Source organism: Gopherus flavomarginatus, chromosome 2 (genome assembly GCF_025201925.1).
Source record: "Gopherus flavomarginatus isolate rGopFla2 chromosome 2, rGopFla2.mat.asm, whole genome shotgun sequence".
Lineage (NCBI taxonomy): Eukaryota > Metazoa > Chordata > Testudines > Testudinidae > Gopherus > Gopherus flavomarginatus.
The window spans coordinates 81,340,637-81,363,481 of NC_066618.1; the positions used below are offsets into that span (position 1 = coordinate 81,340,637).

The 22,845-nt window shown below is 39.5% G+C and overlaps 1 protein-coding gene across 1 annotated transcript in view; it reads right to left on the minus strand.

Moving 5' to 3' along the window:
* Positions 1-5,736: 5,736 nt before the first annotated feature.
* The window catches only part of MRPL3 (mitochondrial ribosomal protein L3), a 67,834-nt gene continuing 50,725 nt past the window's right edge, over positions 5,737-22,845 (minus strand). The window contains exon 10 of the mRNA XM_050938501.1: positions 5,737-6,338. Coding sequence (XP_050794458.1) covers positions 6,189-6,338 — 150 coding nt within the window. The 3' untranslated portion in view covers positions 5,737-6,188. The remainder of the gene's footprint in view (positions 6,339-22,845) is intronic.

Genomic DNA, 22,845 nt, shown 5'->3' on the forward strand with positions numbered 1-22,845 from the left:
AATAAGTGCAGAGAAGCTGCAGAGGGTTGGAGGGCGATGTTGGTCCATAGAGAGATGGAGGCAATCGGGATTTCTTGCCTTGCTCTGTGGGAGGGAGAGTGGTCAAGCACTTACAACAAGGGGAATGACACCTAGGACTCCTGCGTTGTTTCATGCACTGTAAGGAAGGATTGTAGACAGCATGCCTGAGTTATCATCCCGGTTAGTGTACAGATGGGGAGCAGGAAAGAAAGTGTCTTTAGAGCAGGGGCTTTCAAACTGGGGATCGGGACCCCTCAGGGGGCACGAGGTTATCACATGGGAGGTCATGAGCTGTCCGCCTCCATCCCAAACCCCGCTTTGCCTCCACTTAAATATATAAAAAAGTGTTTTTAATTTATGGGGGGGTTGCACTCAGAGGCTTGCTGTGTGAAAAGGGGTCACCAGTACAAAACTTTGAGAACCCCTGCTTTAGAGCATAGAAACAATTAGGATTCCTAGGTTCCATCCTTCCTCAACACACAGACTAACCCTCTGCTGCTTTCTCCTCACCCCTGCAAGATGCGGTGCACCCTTAGGCTGCTGTATTTTGATCTTCCCTATTGTATGTATCATAAGCATGAGCCAGGGAAGTGTTTGATTCCCTCCCCCCAAAAGAAAGCAAAACCAGCTTGTCACAAATCACAGCAATTTAAACATACTTCTGCACTTCTGGAGGAAAACAGAACAGGCACTTTTGTTTGTTCAACTCATAAATTGGTGAACTGGTAAGTTTTTGGTGATAGCAACATTTTTAGATCTAGAATTGGATTTTATAGGAAACTGCCTTCTATACCTCTTGACACCTATTCATTTATGAGCTGTTAATTTTTTTAAGCATCTGTATTAATTCATGAAGACAGTAGTCACAGATAAAGAGGTCATTCCTTTTACAATCCTGTATTTCTTGTTAAATTATATTAAAACTCACATCCAGCAGATATATGCATCTGATGAAGTGAGCTGTAGCCCACGAAAGCTTATGCTCAAATAAATTTGTTAGTCTCTAAGGTGCCACAAATACTCCTGTTCTTTTTGCGGATAGAGACTAACATGGCTGCTACTCTGAAACCTGTCAATATTCTCCCAGGTAACCTGGGAGAAGAGATTATAGGAACCCCTTACTTCTCTTCATCCATAATAGGATCTCTCTGGCATAAAACACATTAGTTAATTCATTTTAATTAGCCGGCTACGTATACTATATTTTACTTGCTATTGTTGGTATCAGGTTGCTTAGCTAGAGTATGGTACCTTTTGGTTGGGTTATTCTTGAAAACACTCCTTTCACCTTGACTTTTCCATTTATAAACTTAGGTGCTTTTGAAAATCCCACCCTACGAGTTAGATGCTTAGCTTGCTTAGACCCTTTTGATAATTCCACCCTATTTATTTATCCTGGTCTTTACTAGCACCTTTGACATCATTGGTCATTAATCATATTTATTATTTAAAAACAAACATCATCACCACAAACTTTTGTGGTTTCAACCGATCAACAAAACCTCTTCAAACTGACCCTTTCACCCTCAAGGGGTCTGCATCTTAAATGCTTTAAATACTCTTAATTCTCCATATAGTTTCGCGGACTTATTCCTTTTCTTTATACAAACCCAATTTCTAATACGGAAGATTTGAGATGATATGGAATTAATAGGTAGGTATTGTATTAATTATGACAACATTAAGTCATCATTCTATTATGTCTTTGCACACAAGATCAGGAAGAAGCTCCTCCCTTACAAATGCAACAGTTTAGTGGGTTCTCAAACTAAAATCTCATTTCCTATGGTATATGGAAGAGTGGCCTATCATCCACTTATATAATAATGAATTCTACAGAGGCTGTAGATTTTGAACGTCTATTTGCCCTCAAAATGCAAAAACCAGGGGACGTTCCAAGAAAATGAAAAAAGTGGCAAATAAAAGATTTTTTCAAACAACGAACAATTAATCTGTGGAACTTAGTTGCACAAGACATCACTGAGGCCAGGAGCCTATTCAGGACTCAAGCACAGGACAAGATAAATTAACAAGAATATCCAGTGTTAGAAAAGTAAATATTAAAAAAAATCCAAATAAACCTATGAACTTTGGAAGGGATATAAACTTTTATGCTTTGGGATATAAACCAATCTAACTACTTTGGGTTTGGAAAAAATTTTCTTTGCATGAAGCATATCCCATAACTATCTACTGAAAGGTTGGGGTTTTTTTTGTTTCTGTTTTTAAACCTTGAAGCAGCTGTTGTTAGCCACTGTCAGAGACCGGATACTGCACTAGATGAAACATGGCAGGTCAGATCAGGTATGAAAATTACTATGTTCTTGGTCAAATTATTAACTGCACAGATGTCACCATCACACTTTCTATTGATCTAGTTTTTTCTTCTTTAAAAAAAAAAGAACAAAAACCTTTTTACCTGTACCTGCTTTGACTTGATTCTCAAATCTTCAGTGCCTCTCACAGCATCTATCAGAAAACATTTCCATACTTGACTCAGCTTATGGGCTAGGAACCCGTGGCCCATATCCTTTTAGGGGAGAACCCAAGGGAGGGGGGGATTTCTCTGAATATTTTCCAGAACAGTCCAAGACAAGATTTATTAAGAACAGAAAGAAAATCATTCAAACAAAAGAAGTGGTTTTGTATGACATAGCTTGTCTTGCACTCTGAAAAGTTAAGCCAACTAGGTACACTGAAATGGTTCAGTGATAAATGGCACCACTTTTTATTTTATCACAGAGTATTCTCCTCCCAGCCCGTCATTTTCTCAGACTAGCTCACAAGCACCTTCTTGTTGCTTTGTCCCAGGGGCCTCATGGCCCTTCTTCATGGCCCTTCTGTGGTCACTTGCACCTTTCACATTCCTTTGATATCCCCGAGCTGCTGTAATACTGAGACGCTGTTCACAGAACTGTTTCCCCAGATGTCCTATATGTGGATCTCAGCACCATGTCATATGCAAAGTCCATTGTATCCTTTTTCTTGTACTTAATTGGCCCAGTTAAACCATTTCTGGGGAGTGGATTTCCCCATTTTCTTACTTTTCAAATGTTTCACAGCAGGGGTACCCACACCATAGGCTGACTTTCAGTCCACAATTGCCTCTGTCCTCCTTGTTCCTCACACTGATTGCCTTAACTAAACTTGCTAACTTTGAAACCAACTCACTCTCTTGAAGAGATTAGATGTATTTCCCCCCTACTGTGAACCCCTCTTATAAAAACTTGTACTTCTAGAACTTTTAATTCAGGGAAATCCCTACGGCCTGCATTATACAGGAGGTCAAATTAGTTGATCACACTGGTCCCTTCTGACCTTCTAATCTATGAATCTAGTCTTTATGAAATGTAGATAGAGACATCAGATCCCCCACTCCACTTACATATCATTTTACACTTTTATTTTACTTTACTATGAAGAGTTAATTAATGTTAAGCTACATTTGATTTGATTGGTTTCTTTATTTCCACTCTATATGTGCAGCTATGCAGTATTAACCAGTGCAAATACAGTTGCAAAAAGAGACACAAAGGAGTAGCTGTAAGAGAAGAGTCATTCAATTTACATTATATTCAGAGAGCAATACAAATAAAATTAAAATGTTATTATAACTTGAGGTTCATCATGTCAAACACTGAAGGGTTTATCCTCAGGAAACAGTATTGTTGCCAGCAGGAGGCTAAATTAAACATATTAGTAGGACCATTCAGTGCATTAGATTACGACATTCCACTTTCTTATGGACACTTAGGCCTTGGCTACACTGGCGCTTTACAGTGCTGCAACTTTCTCGCTCAGGGGTGTGAAAAAACACAGCGCTGCAAAGTCCCAGTGTAAAGAGTGCCCCAGCACTGCAAGCTAATCCCCATGAGGAGGTGGAGTATGTGCAGCACTGGGAGAGCTCTCTCCCAACGCTGGTGCTGCCACCACACTCACACTTCAAAAGCACTGCCGCGGTAGCGCTGTACGGCTGCAAGTGTAGCCAAACCCTCAAAAAAAAAAAAACCAGTTGGAATACATGATGTATAATGGAAAGGGCTAGTGCTAACTTCTTAGCAATGTACTTCTAAGGTTTATGACAGAGGTCGGCAACCTTTGGCATGTGGCTCCCCAAGGTAAGCACCCTGGCAGGCCGCGCCGGTTTGTTTACCTGCTGCATCTGCAGGTTCAGCCGATCGCGGCTCCCACTGGCCATGGTTCGCCGTCCCAGGCCAATGGGGTCTGTGGGAAGCGGCACAGGCTGAAGGATGTGCTGACTGCCGCTTCCCGCCGCCCCATTGGCTTGGAGTGGTGCTTACCCTGTCAAGCCGCGTGCCAAAGGTTGCTGACCTTTGGTTTATGATATATGAGCATTGGTGACTGGCTTGATTTTATTTTTGAAGGGGTAAAGGGAAAGTGTTATGCAGTATCCCTATTTACTTATAATAAGAGATACTTGTTGAGATTAAACCAAGCTATGTGGCAACAACATAGACATTACCAGTTCACAGTTCTGTATTTAGTGCACTAAATATATCAACAATTACCCCTCCCAAATTACTATGTCCCCTGTGAATATCTAATGTGTATAAAAGATGTTCTAATCTCTTGAATACAGTATAACAAATTCAAAATACCTTCAGTAAACTTCAGGGATAAACTGAGATAACTACATGAATATTGCTTTTAAATGGGATGGGACCTCACCTCTGGGATGGGCATACATACTTGTTCTCAAGATTTCGGTAAATCATTTAGTAAAATATAAAATACATTTTAAAGTACATCAACGTTTGTAGTGAAGCTGCACAAAATTAATGGATAGATTTCCGGACAACCATTACATGAAGTGTAGACATAAAACGGGACTTTGCCTAGGGATGCCCTCCCTCCTCAACATTACATGTGAATGCAAATCTTGTACTGTGCAAAGCACGTGGTAGGCAATTAGATGCCAATTCAGCAAACAGATAGGCACATATTTAATTTTATGCTTGCGATTAGTTCTATGGACTTCAAAGGAAATGTTCATGCACGTAAAGTAATAGTTTAAAGGATCAGGCCTTTAAACAGTAAATAACTTATGGAAGGTGGAGAAAGCCAAACGGAGAATACTTGCACTTTGACCATTATAAAAGAATGCCTTGGTAGGAATAGGAGTGATAGGGAGAAATTAATTGTACAATAAACTCTTCACACTTGGCTCATTTTTGTTAAATGATGATGACGACTAGGGCAGGCCCAAAGCTCTTCCATAACAATATAAAATCTCAGCTATGAAGACAACAGAAGAGGACATATTTCTCTAGATACCTTATGCAAGGGACATTTTCATAAAGTTATCAGAACAAGGATCCAATGAAGGGGACAAACAGGCAGCTATTATAGTCCCTGTGTCTAACCTTTCTAGCCAGCGAGCACTGTCACAACTCTTACCAGACAGACATTGCTAGTCTCATTCTGTCCTCTAAGAAATGTATATTGTGTAATTGTTGCTCTAAACTCAGAGCACTAAAATAAAGAGGAAAGGAGCTTTGATGAGGAAAGGGAAATGAAAGGTAGAAAAGATTATAGCCCCAGAGGCACTGTGGGGCAATTGCCTATGGTGTTCCGCCTGGAAAAGAGAGAACTAGAATTCTTCCCCCCTCTCCTGCCCCGTTCTACCCAACATTGTCAAGTTCATTCTTCGTAAAGTCCTAGACACTCCATTTATGTTCCCAGATGGCAAAATGGGATATTTAATAAACCTTTTATTTTCTATTCAGTCAAAGTTAATCAGTACATATCCCTTAGGGGAAAAAACAACTATACATTTTGTTCTGTTAATAGTCTCAACTTCATCAATCACATAACTGATGCAAGCAATTCCAAGACAATGGATTTAAAGAAATCTTAGCAGTCTGTGAGAGGGAAAAAGTTACAAGAAGCAATTTTGTAATGTAAAAAGTCAGCAATATACCCATTACTTTGAAACCCTTCCCTCAGACACACCAACTTACCACCACTCACTGTTTTAATACGGTTTTGGAACAGATTGTGGTAAAGCTTGCTACCTGAAAAACCACAATGTTTGACGAGTTCAGGTCATTCAACTAGAGTGCAGTTTCTGGGTTTGTAATTGTTCAGCATTGGAAAGTTCACAGAAATAATGTGAAAGCTGAACGTTCTTAAAGATGTCAATAACACTAAACATATGTGACTGAGGGATCAGTGAACTGGAAAACTTCCTGATCATACAAGTCTTCTGGCAGCTTTTCTTCTCCATCAGCAAAAAATGTGGGGAATGGAGCATTTTTATTGCAGTCTCGGTAAGTAGGTAAATTTGTATCTCTGACCTAGAATGAAAAAAGGTTTAATAAATCAAACAGATGATTCACAGACAGTAATATATTTAAACCCTAGGAAATCACTCTTTTTCTATGCACGAGGAAAACAGCATTCAAGTTACATTTATTTTTTTAAAGAATTCCATGTCTGGACATTAGTTAAATTAATGACAGTATCAGCTCATGAATCTAATATTTTGTGCTTGAGCCATTAACTTTAAAAACTTATAATTCAACCTTTGTACTGTGCTATGGGATGAATCAAAGTCAACCACTAAGAAATCAGAGTTTAAATTAAATTAAGTCGACCGTCTGCATATTTTTAACTACTATTAATGTAAGTAAAATCTAAGATTAATCTAACAAAGAGTAGAGAACTATGTCCGTTCAGTTCTGAACCTGGTAGCATTTTGTGTACAGGGATTTTCATGTGTTTTTCCTTCAGTTAGAAAATTTCCCCATTGCACCTGTGAATTTTTTGACTCAGCAACAGAGAAAAAAACTTTTTTTTTTTTTTAAATACGGGAAGATGCAATTGTAAAAGTACAGAAAGATGAGAGAGGGATGAAACTACTTAATTCATTTTTTTTTTAAACTGACTAGATTTTAAGTTGGTTGTGTCCCTAGAAGTGAAGTACGACTGTACTTACAATTTCAGAAACTCAAGTGCTAGACATGGAGTTTAACATATTTCTACTTATCTAAACATATTTCTTTATACAAATAATAGAAAGTCAAACCCAATTCCAAAAATTCTTGTAATATGGATCACCAGTTTGCATTCCTCATTAACTTTTGTATAACCAAAATACTAGTCTGAAACAGTATTTACCAAAAGCTGATAAAATCGTAATATCATTTAGATTTTTATATTGGATACACAAAATGCTTGCTGTAAGAAGATATTGAAACTTAATTAAAAGCTATCACCAACAATTCTTCCTGACTTAGAAAAATCTTAATATATGTTGTATTTAAAATACAGTAGCTTAACAACAAAGAAAGTACAAACAGAGCTGCTATTTCACATAAGAATTTATGGTAAATACCTATACACTCAAAAGAACACAAGAAGCTATGTCTTTTTGACTGTTGCTCTTCAGTACCTAAGAAATATTTTGTTACCTTATATCCCCCACGCCACCCACTCACACTCTCTCTCACAATTTTGGCAACTCATATGAATTCCATGCTCATATGCAAATGACCAGCTAAACACAACTGCCCATTTGCATGTGCAAATCTGATCATTATGCACGAATTCACAATACTTCTCTGAGCAAACTAGGAAGACACTTGCGCACAGCGGGGTCCAGGGAGCGCTACCTCAACCCCCTGGCTAACTTAAAAGGTCACCCACTTGTTTGGGCTGTGGGGGGATGCAACCAAAAAATATAATAAAGCGGGGATTCAGCTAAAAGAGTTTGAAAACCACTCAGGGTACAGGCAGGGAGGTAGCTAGGGGCTATGTGTGGGCAGTGAGGTAGCTTAGGGTGCAGGCAGGGGGTAGCCAGGGAGTGCATGGGGAGGGGTGCTAGGTCAGGGTACAGGCAGGCAGGAAGCTCAAGGTGCAGGCAGGGATTGTGGGCAGGCTGTGTGCGGGCAGGGGGGTAGCTCAGGGTGCAGGCAGGGGTTGTGGGTGGGCTGTCTGCGGGCAGAGGGGCAGCTCAGGGAGCAGGGAGGACAGCAAGGGGCTGTGTGCCAGAAGGACTCCCTCTGTGGTGGCTGCTCCACAAGGGCTCTGCTGGCCCCAGAGCCGGGTTCCCCCACCTGGGTGGCTATTATTGGCTGCATGAGCAGTCAAAGGGGGCTGGGAGCAGAGGAGCAGCTGCAACTTCAGGCACCAGCAGATGATGGGGGAATGGCACGGCTGCCTGCTCCATGGCACTACCAGCCAAAGGAGCAGCTGCTCTGCACTGCCTGGCTCTGGCTTCCCACCTACATCCTGGCCAGAGGGCTGGGCCTGAGGAGGCCTAGGGAAGAGGAGGTGGTGGGGGAAGGAGTGTAGAGTTGTCCCTGGACTGCCCCACTCTGGGTATTGCATTGCAGTTTGATGGGGCAACATCTTTGTGCCCCACCCCCAACTCTGCCCATGGGCTCAGGGATTCTGCCCATGGGAAGCACCAGGGATCCAGTTCCACACGGCTCCAGTTGAGTGTGTGTTGTGTGTGTGTGTGTGGGGTGAGGGGGTGGCACTTGAGCTCCTGGCTTCGGCGGGGGCGCCAGCTTCAGCCCTGTGCCACTCCTGGCTTTGGGAAGGCGGGGCCACCAGCTTAAGCCTGTAGGAGACACGGGGGTTCCCAGCATCAGCAAGGCTCAGTGGCCCTCCTGAAGCACTCGTGGACTCCTGATTAAGAACTGCCGCTCTAGACCATCAAGTGTTTTTCTAATCTGCTCTTAAAAAAGTGATGGAGATTGCACAATCTTCCCTAGCCAACCCACCCTGACAGCTAGGAAGTTCTTCATAATGTCCAGTCTAAGATGGCCTTGCTGTAATTTAAGCCCGCTGCTTCTTGTCTTATCCTCAGAGGTTAAGGAGGACCATTTTTTTCTTCCTTCTAACAATATTTTATATACTTGAAAACTTATGTCCCCTCTCAGTCATCTCATCTCCTGACTAAACAAACACAATTTTTTCAATCTTCTCTCAGTGGTCATGTTTTCTAGACCATTAATCTAGACCGTTTTGTTCCTCTTCTCAGGATTTTCTCCAGTTTGTCTGCATCTTTCCTGAAATGTGGTGCCCAGAACTGGACACAATTCTCCAGCTGAGGCCTAACCAGTGCGGAGTAGCTTTTTTGAATATGTACAGTTAAAAAAAAATGCTCTTTAGATTTCAGAGCAACAAGAATTCATTTATGAAATGGATCTAATACAACAACATTCTGGAAGTTCCTAACAAGAGGATATCCTCTAACTCAAGTGTCACTTATAGTCAGAACTCTTAAAAAAATTACACACTCTTTCTCAGATGAGACATAAATCAGATTATTTATGACATCTTGTGACAATATCTGCAATCTGGGCCATGATACCGCTAAGGCTTACATATAACTTTATGCACTGCAAGCAGTCCCATTGTCTTCAATGGAGCTACTTGAAGTGTGTGAAGTAAAGCACATACATAAGTCTTTGCAGAAGCCAGACCCAGGTTTGTAGAACATATAACTTTAAGGAACCGTACATTTTCAAGAAATCTGTTCCTACAGAGAAAGTACTTTTTATACTGACCTTTCTACGTGTGAAATTTTTTAAATCTAGCCGTGCAAATCCAATCTTTGAAGAAAATAAGTAGGTAGATTTATCAGTAGAAAAATATTTTCCTCATGTCTATAGCTTGTATGAGGCAGATGATAAAGCCCTGGTATCTCTGCAGAAAAAGGAACTATCCACTGAAGGGCAATGAAATCTCATTTAAAACTAACCTCACCATTTCTATATTACTACATATGGAGTTTTCTGAAAGCTGTAATAATCCCCTTCATCTACTGAATTTAACTGTATTCAGAAGAAATATATTACAACAGAGATAAATATGCCCAGCAGAAACAGGAAGCTTGTTTTTCTATTACCCACTTTTATAACAGATCATGCAGTAAGTTTAGTAATTGAGAGACTGGTCTCACTTGACTGGAAAACACATACAATGGAACCAGTTATTTATGACAGAAATTGAACAGAACAAACAAAATCCAGGCCTGAACAATCCGATACCAGCTGACAATTCAGTTCCGATAGGAAGACATAACTTTACTCAGAATACTTGATAGTACTTTAGCCTCCCCAGAGAGTCCTGCAGAGATATCGGGGTGGATAAAAACAGAGTTTTAAAAGTATAATAAATAAAAAAAATAATATCCAAGCAGTTCAGATCTGCTGCCAATATTTTAAGAAAGTCACTGCACTAAACTTATGGAATTCACTAGTTAATCATCTGGAACCAGAATTTCTGAAGTGCTAAAGCAGCTTTGAACCGCAGTAGCTTCTTCTGCAAGTGCAGAGAGAATATTTTCTTCATTTTAGTTTATTCAGCTAGTTCAATTCAATTACAAGTTCACTCAAAGTTGAGAAACCAAGTGAAAGGTGAAAAAGCAGGGAAACCTATTTTCTACTTCTAATCTATGAGGTAAAACTAGGTGTGAAAGAATGAGATCTACTAGTTCTAACATTTTGAAGGACAAGATGATCAGAAAATTAAATTAACCAACTACAAATATTTCCTTTGTTTAGTAAACTAGCTTTAAATGAAAAACATGTTCTGATAAAAAAAATTATGTAACCAGCACATTTTAAGGTAGTTTTAGTTACTAAAACAATTTTAAAATGATGTTTTGTGCATTTAATCCAATTCTAATGTCCAAATGCAGCTTGACACAAATCACAAGTGTAAAAAAAAAGTTAATAATCTAGTAAAGAAGAAATACATCTTTTGCCATTTTCTAAAATGAAAAATGTAAAAATTAAGAATCTGAATGCATATGAAGCTATATACCTGCTTAAATGTGTATGAATATAGTAGCTTATCCTCCTGATTAGCAAAAAGTAATGCCAAATGGTACCAACCAATTTACTTTAGGAAAAAAACTAAAAAGTACAAATGCAAAGTCAAGATTAGAATAGATAATTTAAATCAAGACTTCCTATTTGCTAATTTAAATTAGGATTTAAATTACTTAAATCAATCCACCCTCACAGATATACATTTTGGGACCACACCATAGCTAAAGGCCTGTCTACATGGCAAATGATTTGCTGGTATAGCTATACCAGCAGGGTCCCCTAGTATAGGTGCAGCATTAGCAGATAGGAGGATTTTGATGGCATAGCAACATCATCTCCATGAACTACATTACCTATGTTGATAGAAGCACTGCTCTCTCAGCACAGTTGCATTTAGACTGCTTTTTTTCCTGGCACAGCTAAGTCTGCTGGGGGTGGAGGGAGGGGGAGAAAGTGGGTGTGATTTCTCCCACCCACCTTTCCACCCACTCCAAGCTTACTTAAGTATGATGGCAAAACGTTATAGTGTAGACTAAGTCTTAGATTTAACATCCTGGCTTCCTATGACAGAAACTGCAGGTTGGAATTTCAGCTGGGATGTCTCAAATAGCTTCCTAAATGAAATGAGTTTCCAGGCTTAAAACACAATTTTGCTTGCTGAAGAGTTAGAGGAGGAACTGGTTTCACATGTCAAAGTGGCTCTCAAATCCTTGAGAGTATTTTAGGTGGGCTTGAAATTATGTGCTGGTTATAATGGATACATATGTTTTTGCACAATCTATTGCTCCAGGATGCCATATTTCTCTTCTGCTATATACTTATTAACACTGTTCTCCAGTCATGCACAATCTCCATCACGTAGCTACAACGACAGTTGCTGTGTGAGTGGACAATTATTTGAATTTTATGTCTTATGTCAAACAGTTCCTTTATGTGGATTGAGGATAAAATCAGAACATCATGACTACAACGGTTCTAGCTCACAAGAACAAGGTAACTTGAACAGTAACGTTTAGTGCGATCTTCACTGTAAAAGAGAAAATGAGTTACTGAGTAACTGTGCAATCCTATTAGCACCTCCCCTGTCCTTCTCTTCTGCTGGCCTAACTTCTTGTCCATTTGTGACCTTTATTTGCCTTATCATTTAGGAGTATGCACTTTGGGTCAGAAACCAAGTTTTTACTTGATGGCCTTTTAGTTCATTCCATCGATAGCTTAGTTAGTTGGTTAAGTGTTTGTCTGTACATTTTTGGCAATTCTGGATCGCTCTCATTATGAAATTACATAATGTGCTTACCCATTATGGACTGTTTTGAATTCCCTGTCAGTAACAGGAACTTAGAAGCTGATGAACCATTTGTTGCTGCACATGAATATTCAGTTTTATTTTCCATTAAAAAGTTTTAAACCACCCTTTTATCCTACGATTTAGGAATAAAGTATCTGTTCTTAACTGGCGATATTTATAAACTTCTCGAATCTCTGGCCAATGTCAGTTCACTTGTGTATGTCCAATAGCCCTGTTTGGCCTTAACATTATATTCTACACATTAATTCTAAGTGGCATTTTGCAGATAGTTTCTTTCGTGCATTCAGGTGGGTTCTTGTGTATTGCTGCATATTTCAAAGAGACCTTTGTCCTTTTCAGTAGAATGGAGCCATACAATTTTTCTTTAGAACACTCTCTTTGGAGGTTTCACAGGTTCCAAGAACATGAGCCACATTTGATGCAACAACTGTTTTCTTTTGATTTGCTACCGTAACCAAAGCTAGTACACCTTTTGTGTTTTCTTTCTGCATTTTACATTCAGCTCTTTCAACAGTTGTGGGTTGACTGCACAAGTTTTGCTGTTGATGTCATGGCAAACACAGGTGCACAAATGCCAAACTGAAAAAAAGGTCTTGTTTCCTTCTGTCTTTAGAAGATTGTTTGGTGGCTGCTGTTGCAAGGAAAGAATTTAAAATTTTCACTTTACAGATGTGCTTAGTTGTTAAAAGGCAATGTAATGGTTCTCTCTCTTTAAGATGGCTATTGAACTGTTTCTTTTATGTTTATAACGACAGCACATTGAAGACTTTAAATACTGTGTTACTGCAGTAAGTCATGGACCAAAACAAAACAGAAGAATTTGTTGCATACTACAGCAGTTACACAATACTGTGATTCAGGTATAAGTGCTAGAGAAGTGCACATGACCCAGATACAAAGGGACAAGAACAGCCTGAGGCTATCCTGACTTCGCAAAAATGGCAAGAAAGAAGACCCATCTATACAGCTTTTTTGTTCTTCAGTGTTCTCTGAAGCAGCAATGTAAGAACTCAGCAATAATAGTATGTTTCAGAGCAGAGACTGATGCATCTAGGGAGATATAAGTATTCAGGGAGAAAGACAGTGGTTGAGATGACCACAGCATGAATCTCTGTCCCTGCAGCATCCTGAGGCCATGTGCTTCTCTGCAGAAGGCACCCCGCTGATTGGGCAGCCTATAGATTGCACATCACTTCCACAGGGAGCTCGGCACACTCCCTCAGGACTCTATGAACTCAGTAGCATGCAAAGCTCAGAGGGTTGCAGGATCAAGCACTTAATTATTTTATTTTTTATATGTATTAATAGCAACAGAGGCATCAATCTGATTATAGGGAGAGACACTAGGGCCAGTGAGGGATGGAAGATAGTATACAATCATGTAACTGAAGACTGTATCATAATAAATACACACAAAGGGACTGAACTGAGGTTGCACAGGCAACCTTAATTCTGGCACTTGCTAACTTTTGAGTGCTGACTTTGCAACCTGAATGTCCTTTTAATGTAGGGGAGAGGGAGGAGGGCTGTTTGTGTGTGTAATACACATATAAATTGGGACTTGAGGCCACTAAAAACTAATTCTTCTAGAAGGAAAGGGGGCCAGCCCAATCAGATATGGACAGGTTAAGAATCAGACAAGCCTTACAGTTTGTTTTAGTTTACATGCTTAGGCCTGATCCCATACAGTGTGCTGTGTGGGTGCAAGCTCTGCCTGTATGGAGAAGCTTAGAGGATTTTTGCCTAACCGTTTCCTTGATGCTCCCCTAATGAACCTTTAAGAGTCATTATCTTTATGGATTATAAAGCCAGAAAAAGCCATTATGACGACCTAGCCTGACCTCCTGTACAATATATACTAGACCATAGAATTTCACCCAGTTATACATGCATCAAGCCCGTATCTTGGTGGTCAGCTATAGCATATTTTCTTAAAGACACTCACATTGATTTAAGGATGTCAAGTTGTGGAGACTGCAAAGGAGCATACACTGTACCACTAGAGCTACATTCAGCATCTTGAGCAGACAGGTATCTAGTTTATATTTTGTTAGAATTGGTACTGTAATACTTTTATATATATTAAAGCACTCCTTGTAGATAAGGTACTGTTCTCCAAAAACTGAATTTTATTGACCATCCTAGGGACAGAAAAAGGTCTGAAGCTTTGATCCACTATGTTCTCTACCTGAGATTTACGTACTGATCTACAGAAGGTAACATTACCAAACACTAATATCCTGTTAGCATTGGAGTATCCAGTAATACTTAGATAGTATAACTTAATTTAGTAGTGGTATTATGCATAGTATATGTATCTTGTTCTGTTTAACTACAGTATTATATTCCCTTTTTACATCTGTTTGTAATTTTTTACAGAAGAGTGAATAAAATAGTTTAAACAGGCATGAAAGGTTTTTTTACATGCAGAAAGTTAAAACTGGTTTGGTCATGATTTTGTCATTAAGTCTATAAAACAGAAAGGTAATTGGCTTTGCAGATACTTAATAAACTGTGCATATACATTATTCATGTACTGTCGAGCATAACTGGCAGCATAAACAGAAATGAAATTCAATTTCAGAACTCCATCAGCATAAAATACTTAAGCATCAAGTCTGATGCCCATTTAGGAACTGATTAAGTCATACTCACATTCACAGTTTAATAGGGCTGCAGGCTATGTCAGTGTTAGCAACTACAGCAGCAAAGTGCAGATTGTTTGTGAAGCAGAAAACTTGTTTAAGTGTACAAAGTAAGTCTGTAATATTTTTGCTTCTGTCCTAACTTTTCTGATGTGAAAAGGCTAGAAAGTTGTGGCTACAGAACGCATACTGAACTACGGTACCTCTTCTAGCCCTATAGCATCTTAAAAGACTAGACCTAACATTTAAGTTGAAGAATTGTATCCTTACTTCTGTAAATTTCCTTTGAGGAAAATTACAGATGTGCCATAATTTTCCTTCAATTGAAATAGAAGTCTCATGCTTCAGGACATGGCAGATACAAAGGACTACAAAGACTATGGCAAAACACTGGCTGACTTCAACAGGAGCAAGATTTGGACCACCACAAACTGAATGGAGCTTGCACAGAGTTTTTCATGCCCAAGAACTTGGGAAGAATAGTTAATTTAACAGCCTGATTTGCATTTATTAAAAAAAATCAGAGGCCTTTTATAACAACTCCATAGTTAAGGATCAGTTCCATTTCGCATTTAAAACAGAAATTCAACTTCTTAGTTGTACTAAAAGTTCAGCACACATCCTGCCTAAAACTTGCAGCACTTACTCTTTGAACACAGAATGAATTTTCTGAGGATTTACAAATAAATCTGTTAATTAGCTTGAATGAAATCATTAAAAACTGGGCGCTTTTCGAAATTTAGCATCCGTACATACAATAATTCTACTGATTGTAATGACTCAGTGGTACAAGGGAGACTGGACACATATCAAGAGTTCTTTGTAGATTAACTGCTCCAACAGCTATTGCTCTTTAAAAGATTCTGTGGCTGCATGCTCGCTTAGGCAACATGGCTTGAAAGGCTCCCCAAGGCATGGCTACCTTAGCTCTACTGTGTACTGAAGCAAAACTACTGGAAGTGCCCCGACAGTGCCACGAGACATTGAGAAGGAAGCAGAGAACATTGAATGCCTGAGTCCCACACCCCCTCACGGGTAAAAAATATAGGGAGAAATGCCCATTAAGGCACCTGAACAACCTTAACTCTGCATGGCATCAATACAGGCAGAGCTGAGGTTGTTCAGGTGCATTTCTTATCTTAACATATTGGGATTTGTTTTACAGGTAACCTTACTTCTGGATTTTCAGTGCTTGGGTTTGGAGATAATTACAACATCCCTGTAACACCTTTTACACTTAAATTACTGATATGTTATCATAACCTAGTCCCAGATTTGGACCTTAGCGTCCAAAATATGGGGGTAAGCATGAAAACCTCCAAGCTTAGTTACCAGCTTGGACCTGGTAAAGCTGCCACCACCCAAAAAATTAGAGTGTTTTGGGGCACTCTGGTCCCCCCAAAAACCTTCCCTGGGGACCCCAAGACCCAAATTCCTTGAGTTTCACAACAAAGGGGAATAAACCATTTCCCTTCCCTTCTCCCTTCCAGGTATTCCGTTCCTGGGTTCCTGGAGAGATAAACATAAGCAAACTCCGTGAATCTAAACAGAGGGATTCCACCCTCCCCATTTCCAGCCTTGGAAAACAGAAGTACCGAGAGCTAATCTCTCTTCCCCCCTCACCCAGAGGGAATGCAAAGTCAGGCTAGTAAATCTAACACACATAGATTTCCCCCTGACTTCTTCCTCCCACCAATTCCCTGGTGAGCACAGACTCAATTCCCTGGAGTTCCTCACTAAAGAAAAACTCCAACAGGTCTTAAAAAGAAAGCTTTATGTAAAAAGAAAGAAAAATACATAAAAATGGTCTCTCGGTATTAAGGTGACAAATACAGGGTCAATTGCTTAAAAGGAATATGAATAAACAGCCTTATTCAAAAAGAATACAATTCAAAACACTCCAGCAACTATACACATGTAACTACAAAAAAACAAACCTATCTTTTTGTACTTACAACTGGGAAACAGAAGATTAGAAAGCAGGAAATAGAGAAATCCTTCCCATAGCCGAGAGGGAGATAGGCGCAAGACCAAGAACAAAGGACTCACACACAAACTTCCCTCCACCCAGATTTGAAAAAGTCTTGTTTCCTGATTGGTCCTCTGGTCAGGTGTTTCAGATTACTTCTTTCCAGGTGAAAGAGACATTAACCCTTAGCTATCTGTTTATGACATATGTACTCTCCACTTTAACTCAATCAATGTAGTTTTCTGTCTGGGATATCTACTGAAGTTTCTATTAACTTTATCTACCCTCTAACAATGGTATTACACAGTTAGAGTTTACCATTTTTAACAGCAAAAAGGTAGATGGATTCCTCCTTCTTAAACTTATAATGTGTGAGTAGGTTTGCTTAGCGCTTGCAAGAATCCATGCTTTCACTATGTATGATATATATCAGTACAGTAAGTCCAAAGGCAACTGTGTGCCTCAACAAAGGATAAAAAACACCTCCTAAATTGTAATACCCCCTCAGGTATTACAAAACCCAATTAAAAAGGAAAGAGTCCTGTGCTTTCTCTTGAAGGATAGAACAGATTAACTTGTGTATAGGGCAAAGGAGATAACTCCAGAATTGTGAGCTCTTAACAGAAGAGATTCTGCCTCTTTTCTTCGCAATTACATCTGTGGAACAGCCAGTAGTCCCAGTCCCTCTATCTCAGTAAGAGGAATAGAAGGACATGGGTATTACCTGAAGTAGGTTGCTTCAGTAATCACAAAATCCCAGTTTGTAAGTGTTCAAACTCATTTGTATCAGAAAAGTTTGTGTGTTCTTGCTCAAAGAAGTTTTTTTTTTTCTTAGATCTAAACAAGGATCTCTTTCTAAGTGACAAAGCAAGCTTTTCTAGCTGATTGGAAAATTACTTTGTCAATGTTATTTACCTGCATGGTTCAGTGTAAAGTAAAAAAGGCAAGCCCCTTTCTGATTAAACCAGGGGTTCGCCATCATTCAGTTCTGAGACTTTGCTCTTTCACTCCTGAAAACAAGGTCTGAAAAATTCATGTGATTAGTCTGATTCTGGTCCCACTGTGGATACACGGATTCACAAACACACACACACACACACACACAGTATAGCCGCAAGGTGCACTACACGGTGGTTTAGTGGCTGACAAGCAATGGATAGAGGCCCCAGTGCACTATCCCTTTCCTCTTTTCTTAAGAAAAGAATGTTGCTATTATGTCCCTGCCTACTCTGAGCTCCGATGAAGAGGGGTTCCCAGCCACCAAGTGCTTTAGTCTCATTCAATAAGATTGTTACAGGCAGCTTGTACTGGAATCCAAAGTAACCTATGAAAGGTGGCGCCCCAGGGCAGCTACCCCGGCCATAAGTCCAAACTACTCTAAATCTGGAGTATAGAGAAAAAGTATGTGTAAATGTAGACAAAGAATCCTGGAAGGAAGGCAGGAGGTGTGGGCTCCAAACAAGGAGGAAGAAAGTGTAGAGAGGTTAGCTGAAAGAGAGAGAGAAAAGGAGAGAAAATCCATGCAAGAGGTATTCCATCGAATGAGGTTAACAAATAGAGATTTCAAAAAAAGAGGTTTATTCTATCCTGTCCTTAGGATGCTTTTTCAGATGGGGGTAAAGGTGGTGTCTGAAGCAATGAGTTGGATTTATGACTACGATAAACCTTAGAATGAGCATGGGGACTCAAACACTAGATAATATCTAAGGAAGTAGTTTTGATTAGGTATCTGTAGTATGCCACACTATGCTGTTCTTGGAAAATTCTTCCTAAGGTAGAATCAGCAGACTTAGGAGTTCTCATCTACTGAGTGGCCACAGACAAACTTCAGGGCTATGTGGCAGACTCAGTGTGTTTGGCAGCCTCTCTTCATTTGGCATGAAGGGCTTAATTCTCAGGCACAGCACTCTACTGTACTTGTTTATTGCTAATTTAACCGAAGTTCGTTCCCTATTTTATCAGAGGGTCTGCCCTATTCCTTCACTCATTAACTTGATATTCCCCCCCTCCCAATTGCTGAATGTGTTTGTGCAGGTGATTTTTATATTATTTGTAATAACTGTATACTGTACCAACTAAAGTATGCTTTAATGTCAAAGTAATCAGCTATTTATTGCCAAAAACAAGCGTTTAAAAATACTAAGTTTGTAGCATTTATGGTTGTAATGGTGTTAGTCTGAAACAGTTTTGAAATGAAGTGGCCCTATTCTTCTCAATCAAGTGTTGACCCGGAAGTCTAATGATTTCAAATGATTGCAAGTGCATCATGTACTTATTTGCCTGTTCCAAAATGTATAATTGCAGACATCTGAAACCTGGAGGAAGTTAAGGTTACTCCTCTAAGACTTGGCATATTTTCAAACACAAGTGTGCAGTTGCATGTAATTTGCACATGATTAACCCAGTCCGTACGCAAAGCTTGAATACTTCTACATGTAAATTGCCAAAAAAAAGGAGACATATCAAAGCAGGCCTAAAAGTACCTTGCATCATACTTTCCCAGAATAAGGCCCAGTAACATTACTAACTGTAAAGGAGACATTCTGCCTTTGATCTTTGTGCAAGCTTCCAACGCACATCAGTAGGTGTCATCCATGGTGCACTAAGTGTAAGTATAAAAAGAAAGCCCCTTTCTAATTAAACCAGGGACTATATTAGAAATTTAATTCAGTATTCCACTGACTGAATTTGTCGTCATCAACTGAAACAGGTAATGCAACAAATACCTATCCACTTAAGTGGCATGGCAAGAGACTGCCATCACAATTGAAAATTTGTTATCTTGTTCACTTATAGATTTCCATGCATTTGTTTTACTAGGTGTGCTAGTATGGTTTGGCTCAGCAGTTTTAAGCTTCCTGTTCACAGTTTTGCTGACTAGAGAAGCAGTGCTGTCTCAAGGACTTTTTAAACATCTTTTTCGTCTACTTTCAATGGCAGGGCTGCTTTTAAAGGAAAAAAGGAGGCAAGTGGGAATATTGTATAATCTAACTGCATGTTACAGCTCAGTAAAGAAAGAAAGAGACAAGGGAAAAGACCCAATCTTGAAAAGCAGCATGTTGCGCTTACAATCCCCTTTTTTCAAAGAGAATAGTGAATTGTTCCCTGCTGTAGCCCTTTGTTTGCAAGTCTAACTGTGCTGGGTTTTAATAAGACTTAATCTGATGTAAATAAAATGTGATTCAAAAGTTAATATTGCAAAAGGACAAACAAGCTTGGTTATTTTTTTTAAAATGCACCTTCATATGGTAGGTGATTTTTCTTTAAGCAACTTAAAACCGCTGCTCAGACAATGAATCTGTAGGATCTACTTCAAGTGAAATCTGACCTTAAAGTCTATGAAAGCTGTAGGCTGGCAGAAAATAGAATACAATATTCTGAGCCTCAGTGACCTCATAAAACAAGGATTAAGGAAGAACCAACCTTACTCCATTTTTACTGCCACCAGATATTTATTGAAGATACCCTGTTGTTATTAAAACAAGACAAGACAATGGCACCCCAGGCGAAAGCAGTTTCCTCTATGAAACCAGAGCTGAAACCTTGTTAGTTTATATAGGCTGTGTGAATGGCCTCAATATGTACTATTTTGATCTAATAAAAGTTCTCTGGAATTGTGTGCACAGCAATAAGGGTTATACTATCAAAATAACTATCCAAGGGATGTTGATGACTGTCTAATACATGTTTTTTTCCACAAAATATAATAATTTGCCTTTTTTTTTATTTACAAAAAGCTGAATGTTCTTGATTGAACTCTTGCTGGATAATCTGAATCTGTCACAGGCCCAGATTAATCCATCAAGCACGCCAGATCTGATCTGCACGTTGGAGTCCAACACTCCATGGCTTGAAGAGTAACAATTATCATAAGCATTCTTTCGGATGACCATACTGTGTCAATTGCCTTCAGAATTATTTCAATACAATCATTTTCAGCCATGTATCAATTTTTTTGAAGGCATCTTTTCAGAAGAGCTTGCAAAATATAATTCCCCCTTCAACCGCCAGGCTCATACATTACCTTTCAAGGCCAGTGACCATCTAGACTATTTTCTTCTAGTAGAATCTCTCTTAGCAAGTACTGGACTAAGGAAAAGAAGAAAACAGCCTTTTGGGGTGACAGGACTGTGTTTCTTAAAATTATGAATTTTAAAATAGTTTTCAATATCAAACAACTATACTATTTAACCCATTCTAACATAGCAGTAATCCACTGCTATGTTGTGCATTTGGTGCACACCTCCAGTATCTTGACAGCCTATGAGCCTTCAACTGCCTCAGAAATAGTCTGCTAATGCTAATAGTCTGCTAATATACTGTGGCATAGTTAATCACTATGTGAAAACAGGGTCTTGTAAGTTTTTTAAAAATTGAAAGCCAATTAATATACTACAGCAGAGTCTGTAGTAAAATGCCAAGAGAAAAAAAAGACAATCAGTCTGTAGCCCAAATACCACTAACGCTCCTCTAAGGAAAAACATTAAAGCTATTTAATCTCTCTCAATTTAAGAACTATAGAGTAGGAGATCTGCACCAAGCTCAAGAGTGGAATATCAGGTGAAATTTTCAGAAGTGCCTGGAGTGATTTATGAACTCACCCTCTTAGAAAGTCAAGGCGACATGTGCTCCTAAATCAAATGGGTACTTTTGAAAATCTCACCCACAGACCTCATTTAGTAACTAAGCTCTAGAGGCTTACTACTGTAGAGGGGGTCAAAAAAAGCAGCAAGGCCAAACACTACAATTTACAGGAAATCTGTCTTTAGTCTGACAGATGTATGGTTGTGTGAGCTCTCCTAGTGAGAATAGCCTTGCTCTGCAGTATCTGAGCCCTCGTTCAGACTAACCCGCGGCATCGGCGGGTTAAAATCGATTGCTCGGGGATCGATATATCGCGTCTAGTCTGGACGCGGTGTATCGATCCCCGAGCGCGCTTACATCGATTCCGGAACTCCATCAATCCGAACGGAGTTCCGGAATCGACGCGGAGAGCCGCGGACATCGATGCCGCGCCGTCCAGACTGGTGAGTACCTCGATTTTAGAAATTCGACTTCAGCTACGTTATTCACGTAGCTGAAGTTGCGTATCTAAAATCGATTTTAATTCCTAGTCTGGACGTGGCCTGAGATTGTAACAAGCCTTTCTGACAATTAAAATTTGCAGGCCTGTAATTCTCATTCTTTGCTATGATAACTAATCAAAAGTGTTATAATTCAGAAAGTTAGAAGCACCTACTTGACTCAAATAAGGGCTGAATCCTTCTTGGGAGCTACCTGTTGTGAGGTACTGAGTAGAGATGGGCAAAATTATTTGAAAAAAACAATTTATATTCACCTAACATGCAGTTCGGTCAACCTGAAACTCTTTGCAAATTTGACACTAAATCACGCAATAGTTTCGGCCAGAATTTTTTTGGGGAGGTGGGGGGTAGGGAGGGGGGCTAGAACAGATTCACAAAATGGCAGGAAGAGGTGGTGATGGCACTACCTACCCATTTTATAATTTTTAGCACAACCATTAAAGCACTCACCCAGGCTATGGGAGATCTGGGTTTCAATCCCTGCTCAAGGAGCAGGGATTTGAACCCTAACCACAAGGCTGAAGAGTCATTTCTTCTAGGTCTCTCTGGCCTAATGACTACTCAGCTATTTCATACAAAGTTGAACTGCTTCACCAGGAGAGAGAGAGAGAGAGAGACACAGACATCTCAGAATACCCCATAGTATGGTAGTTAGGAGACCTGAGTTCAAACCCCTGCTTTGAAATGGGGATTTAAACCCAGGTCTCCCACGTGAGGTCCGTACCCTAACTTGGCTAACTGTTATAAGACTGGTAATACCACCTCCCCCGCATTTTGTGATTCTAGCCCTTTAAAAAAATAAATCACCAAGACAGGCTTTTTAAATTTAGTTTCACCTAAACAGATTCCCCCTCCATTTCTCAAAACTGATAGCAAAAAAAAAAAAAAAGTAGTTATTTGCCCAGCCCCGGTACTGAGCAATTTAGTACATGTCCCCTTCTCACATATTTCATTGTTAATCTCAATATTTTAATGACAGAAAATTGAAAAAGTTTACAGATTCCTGGGG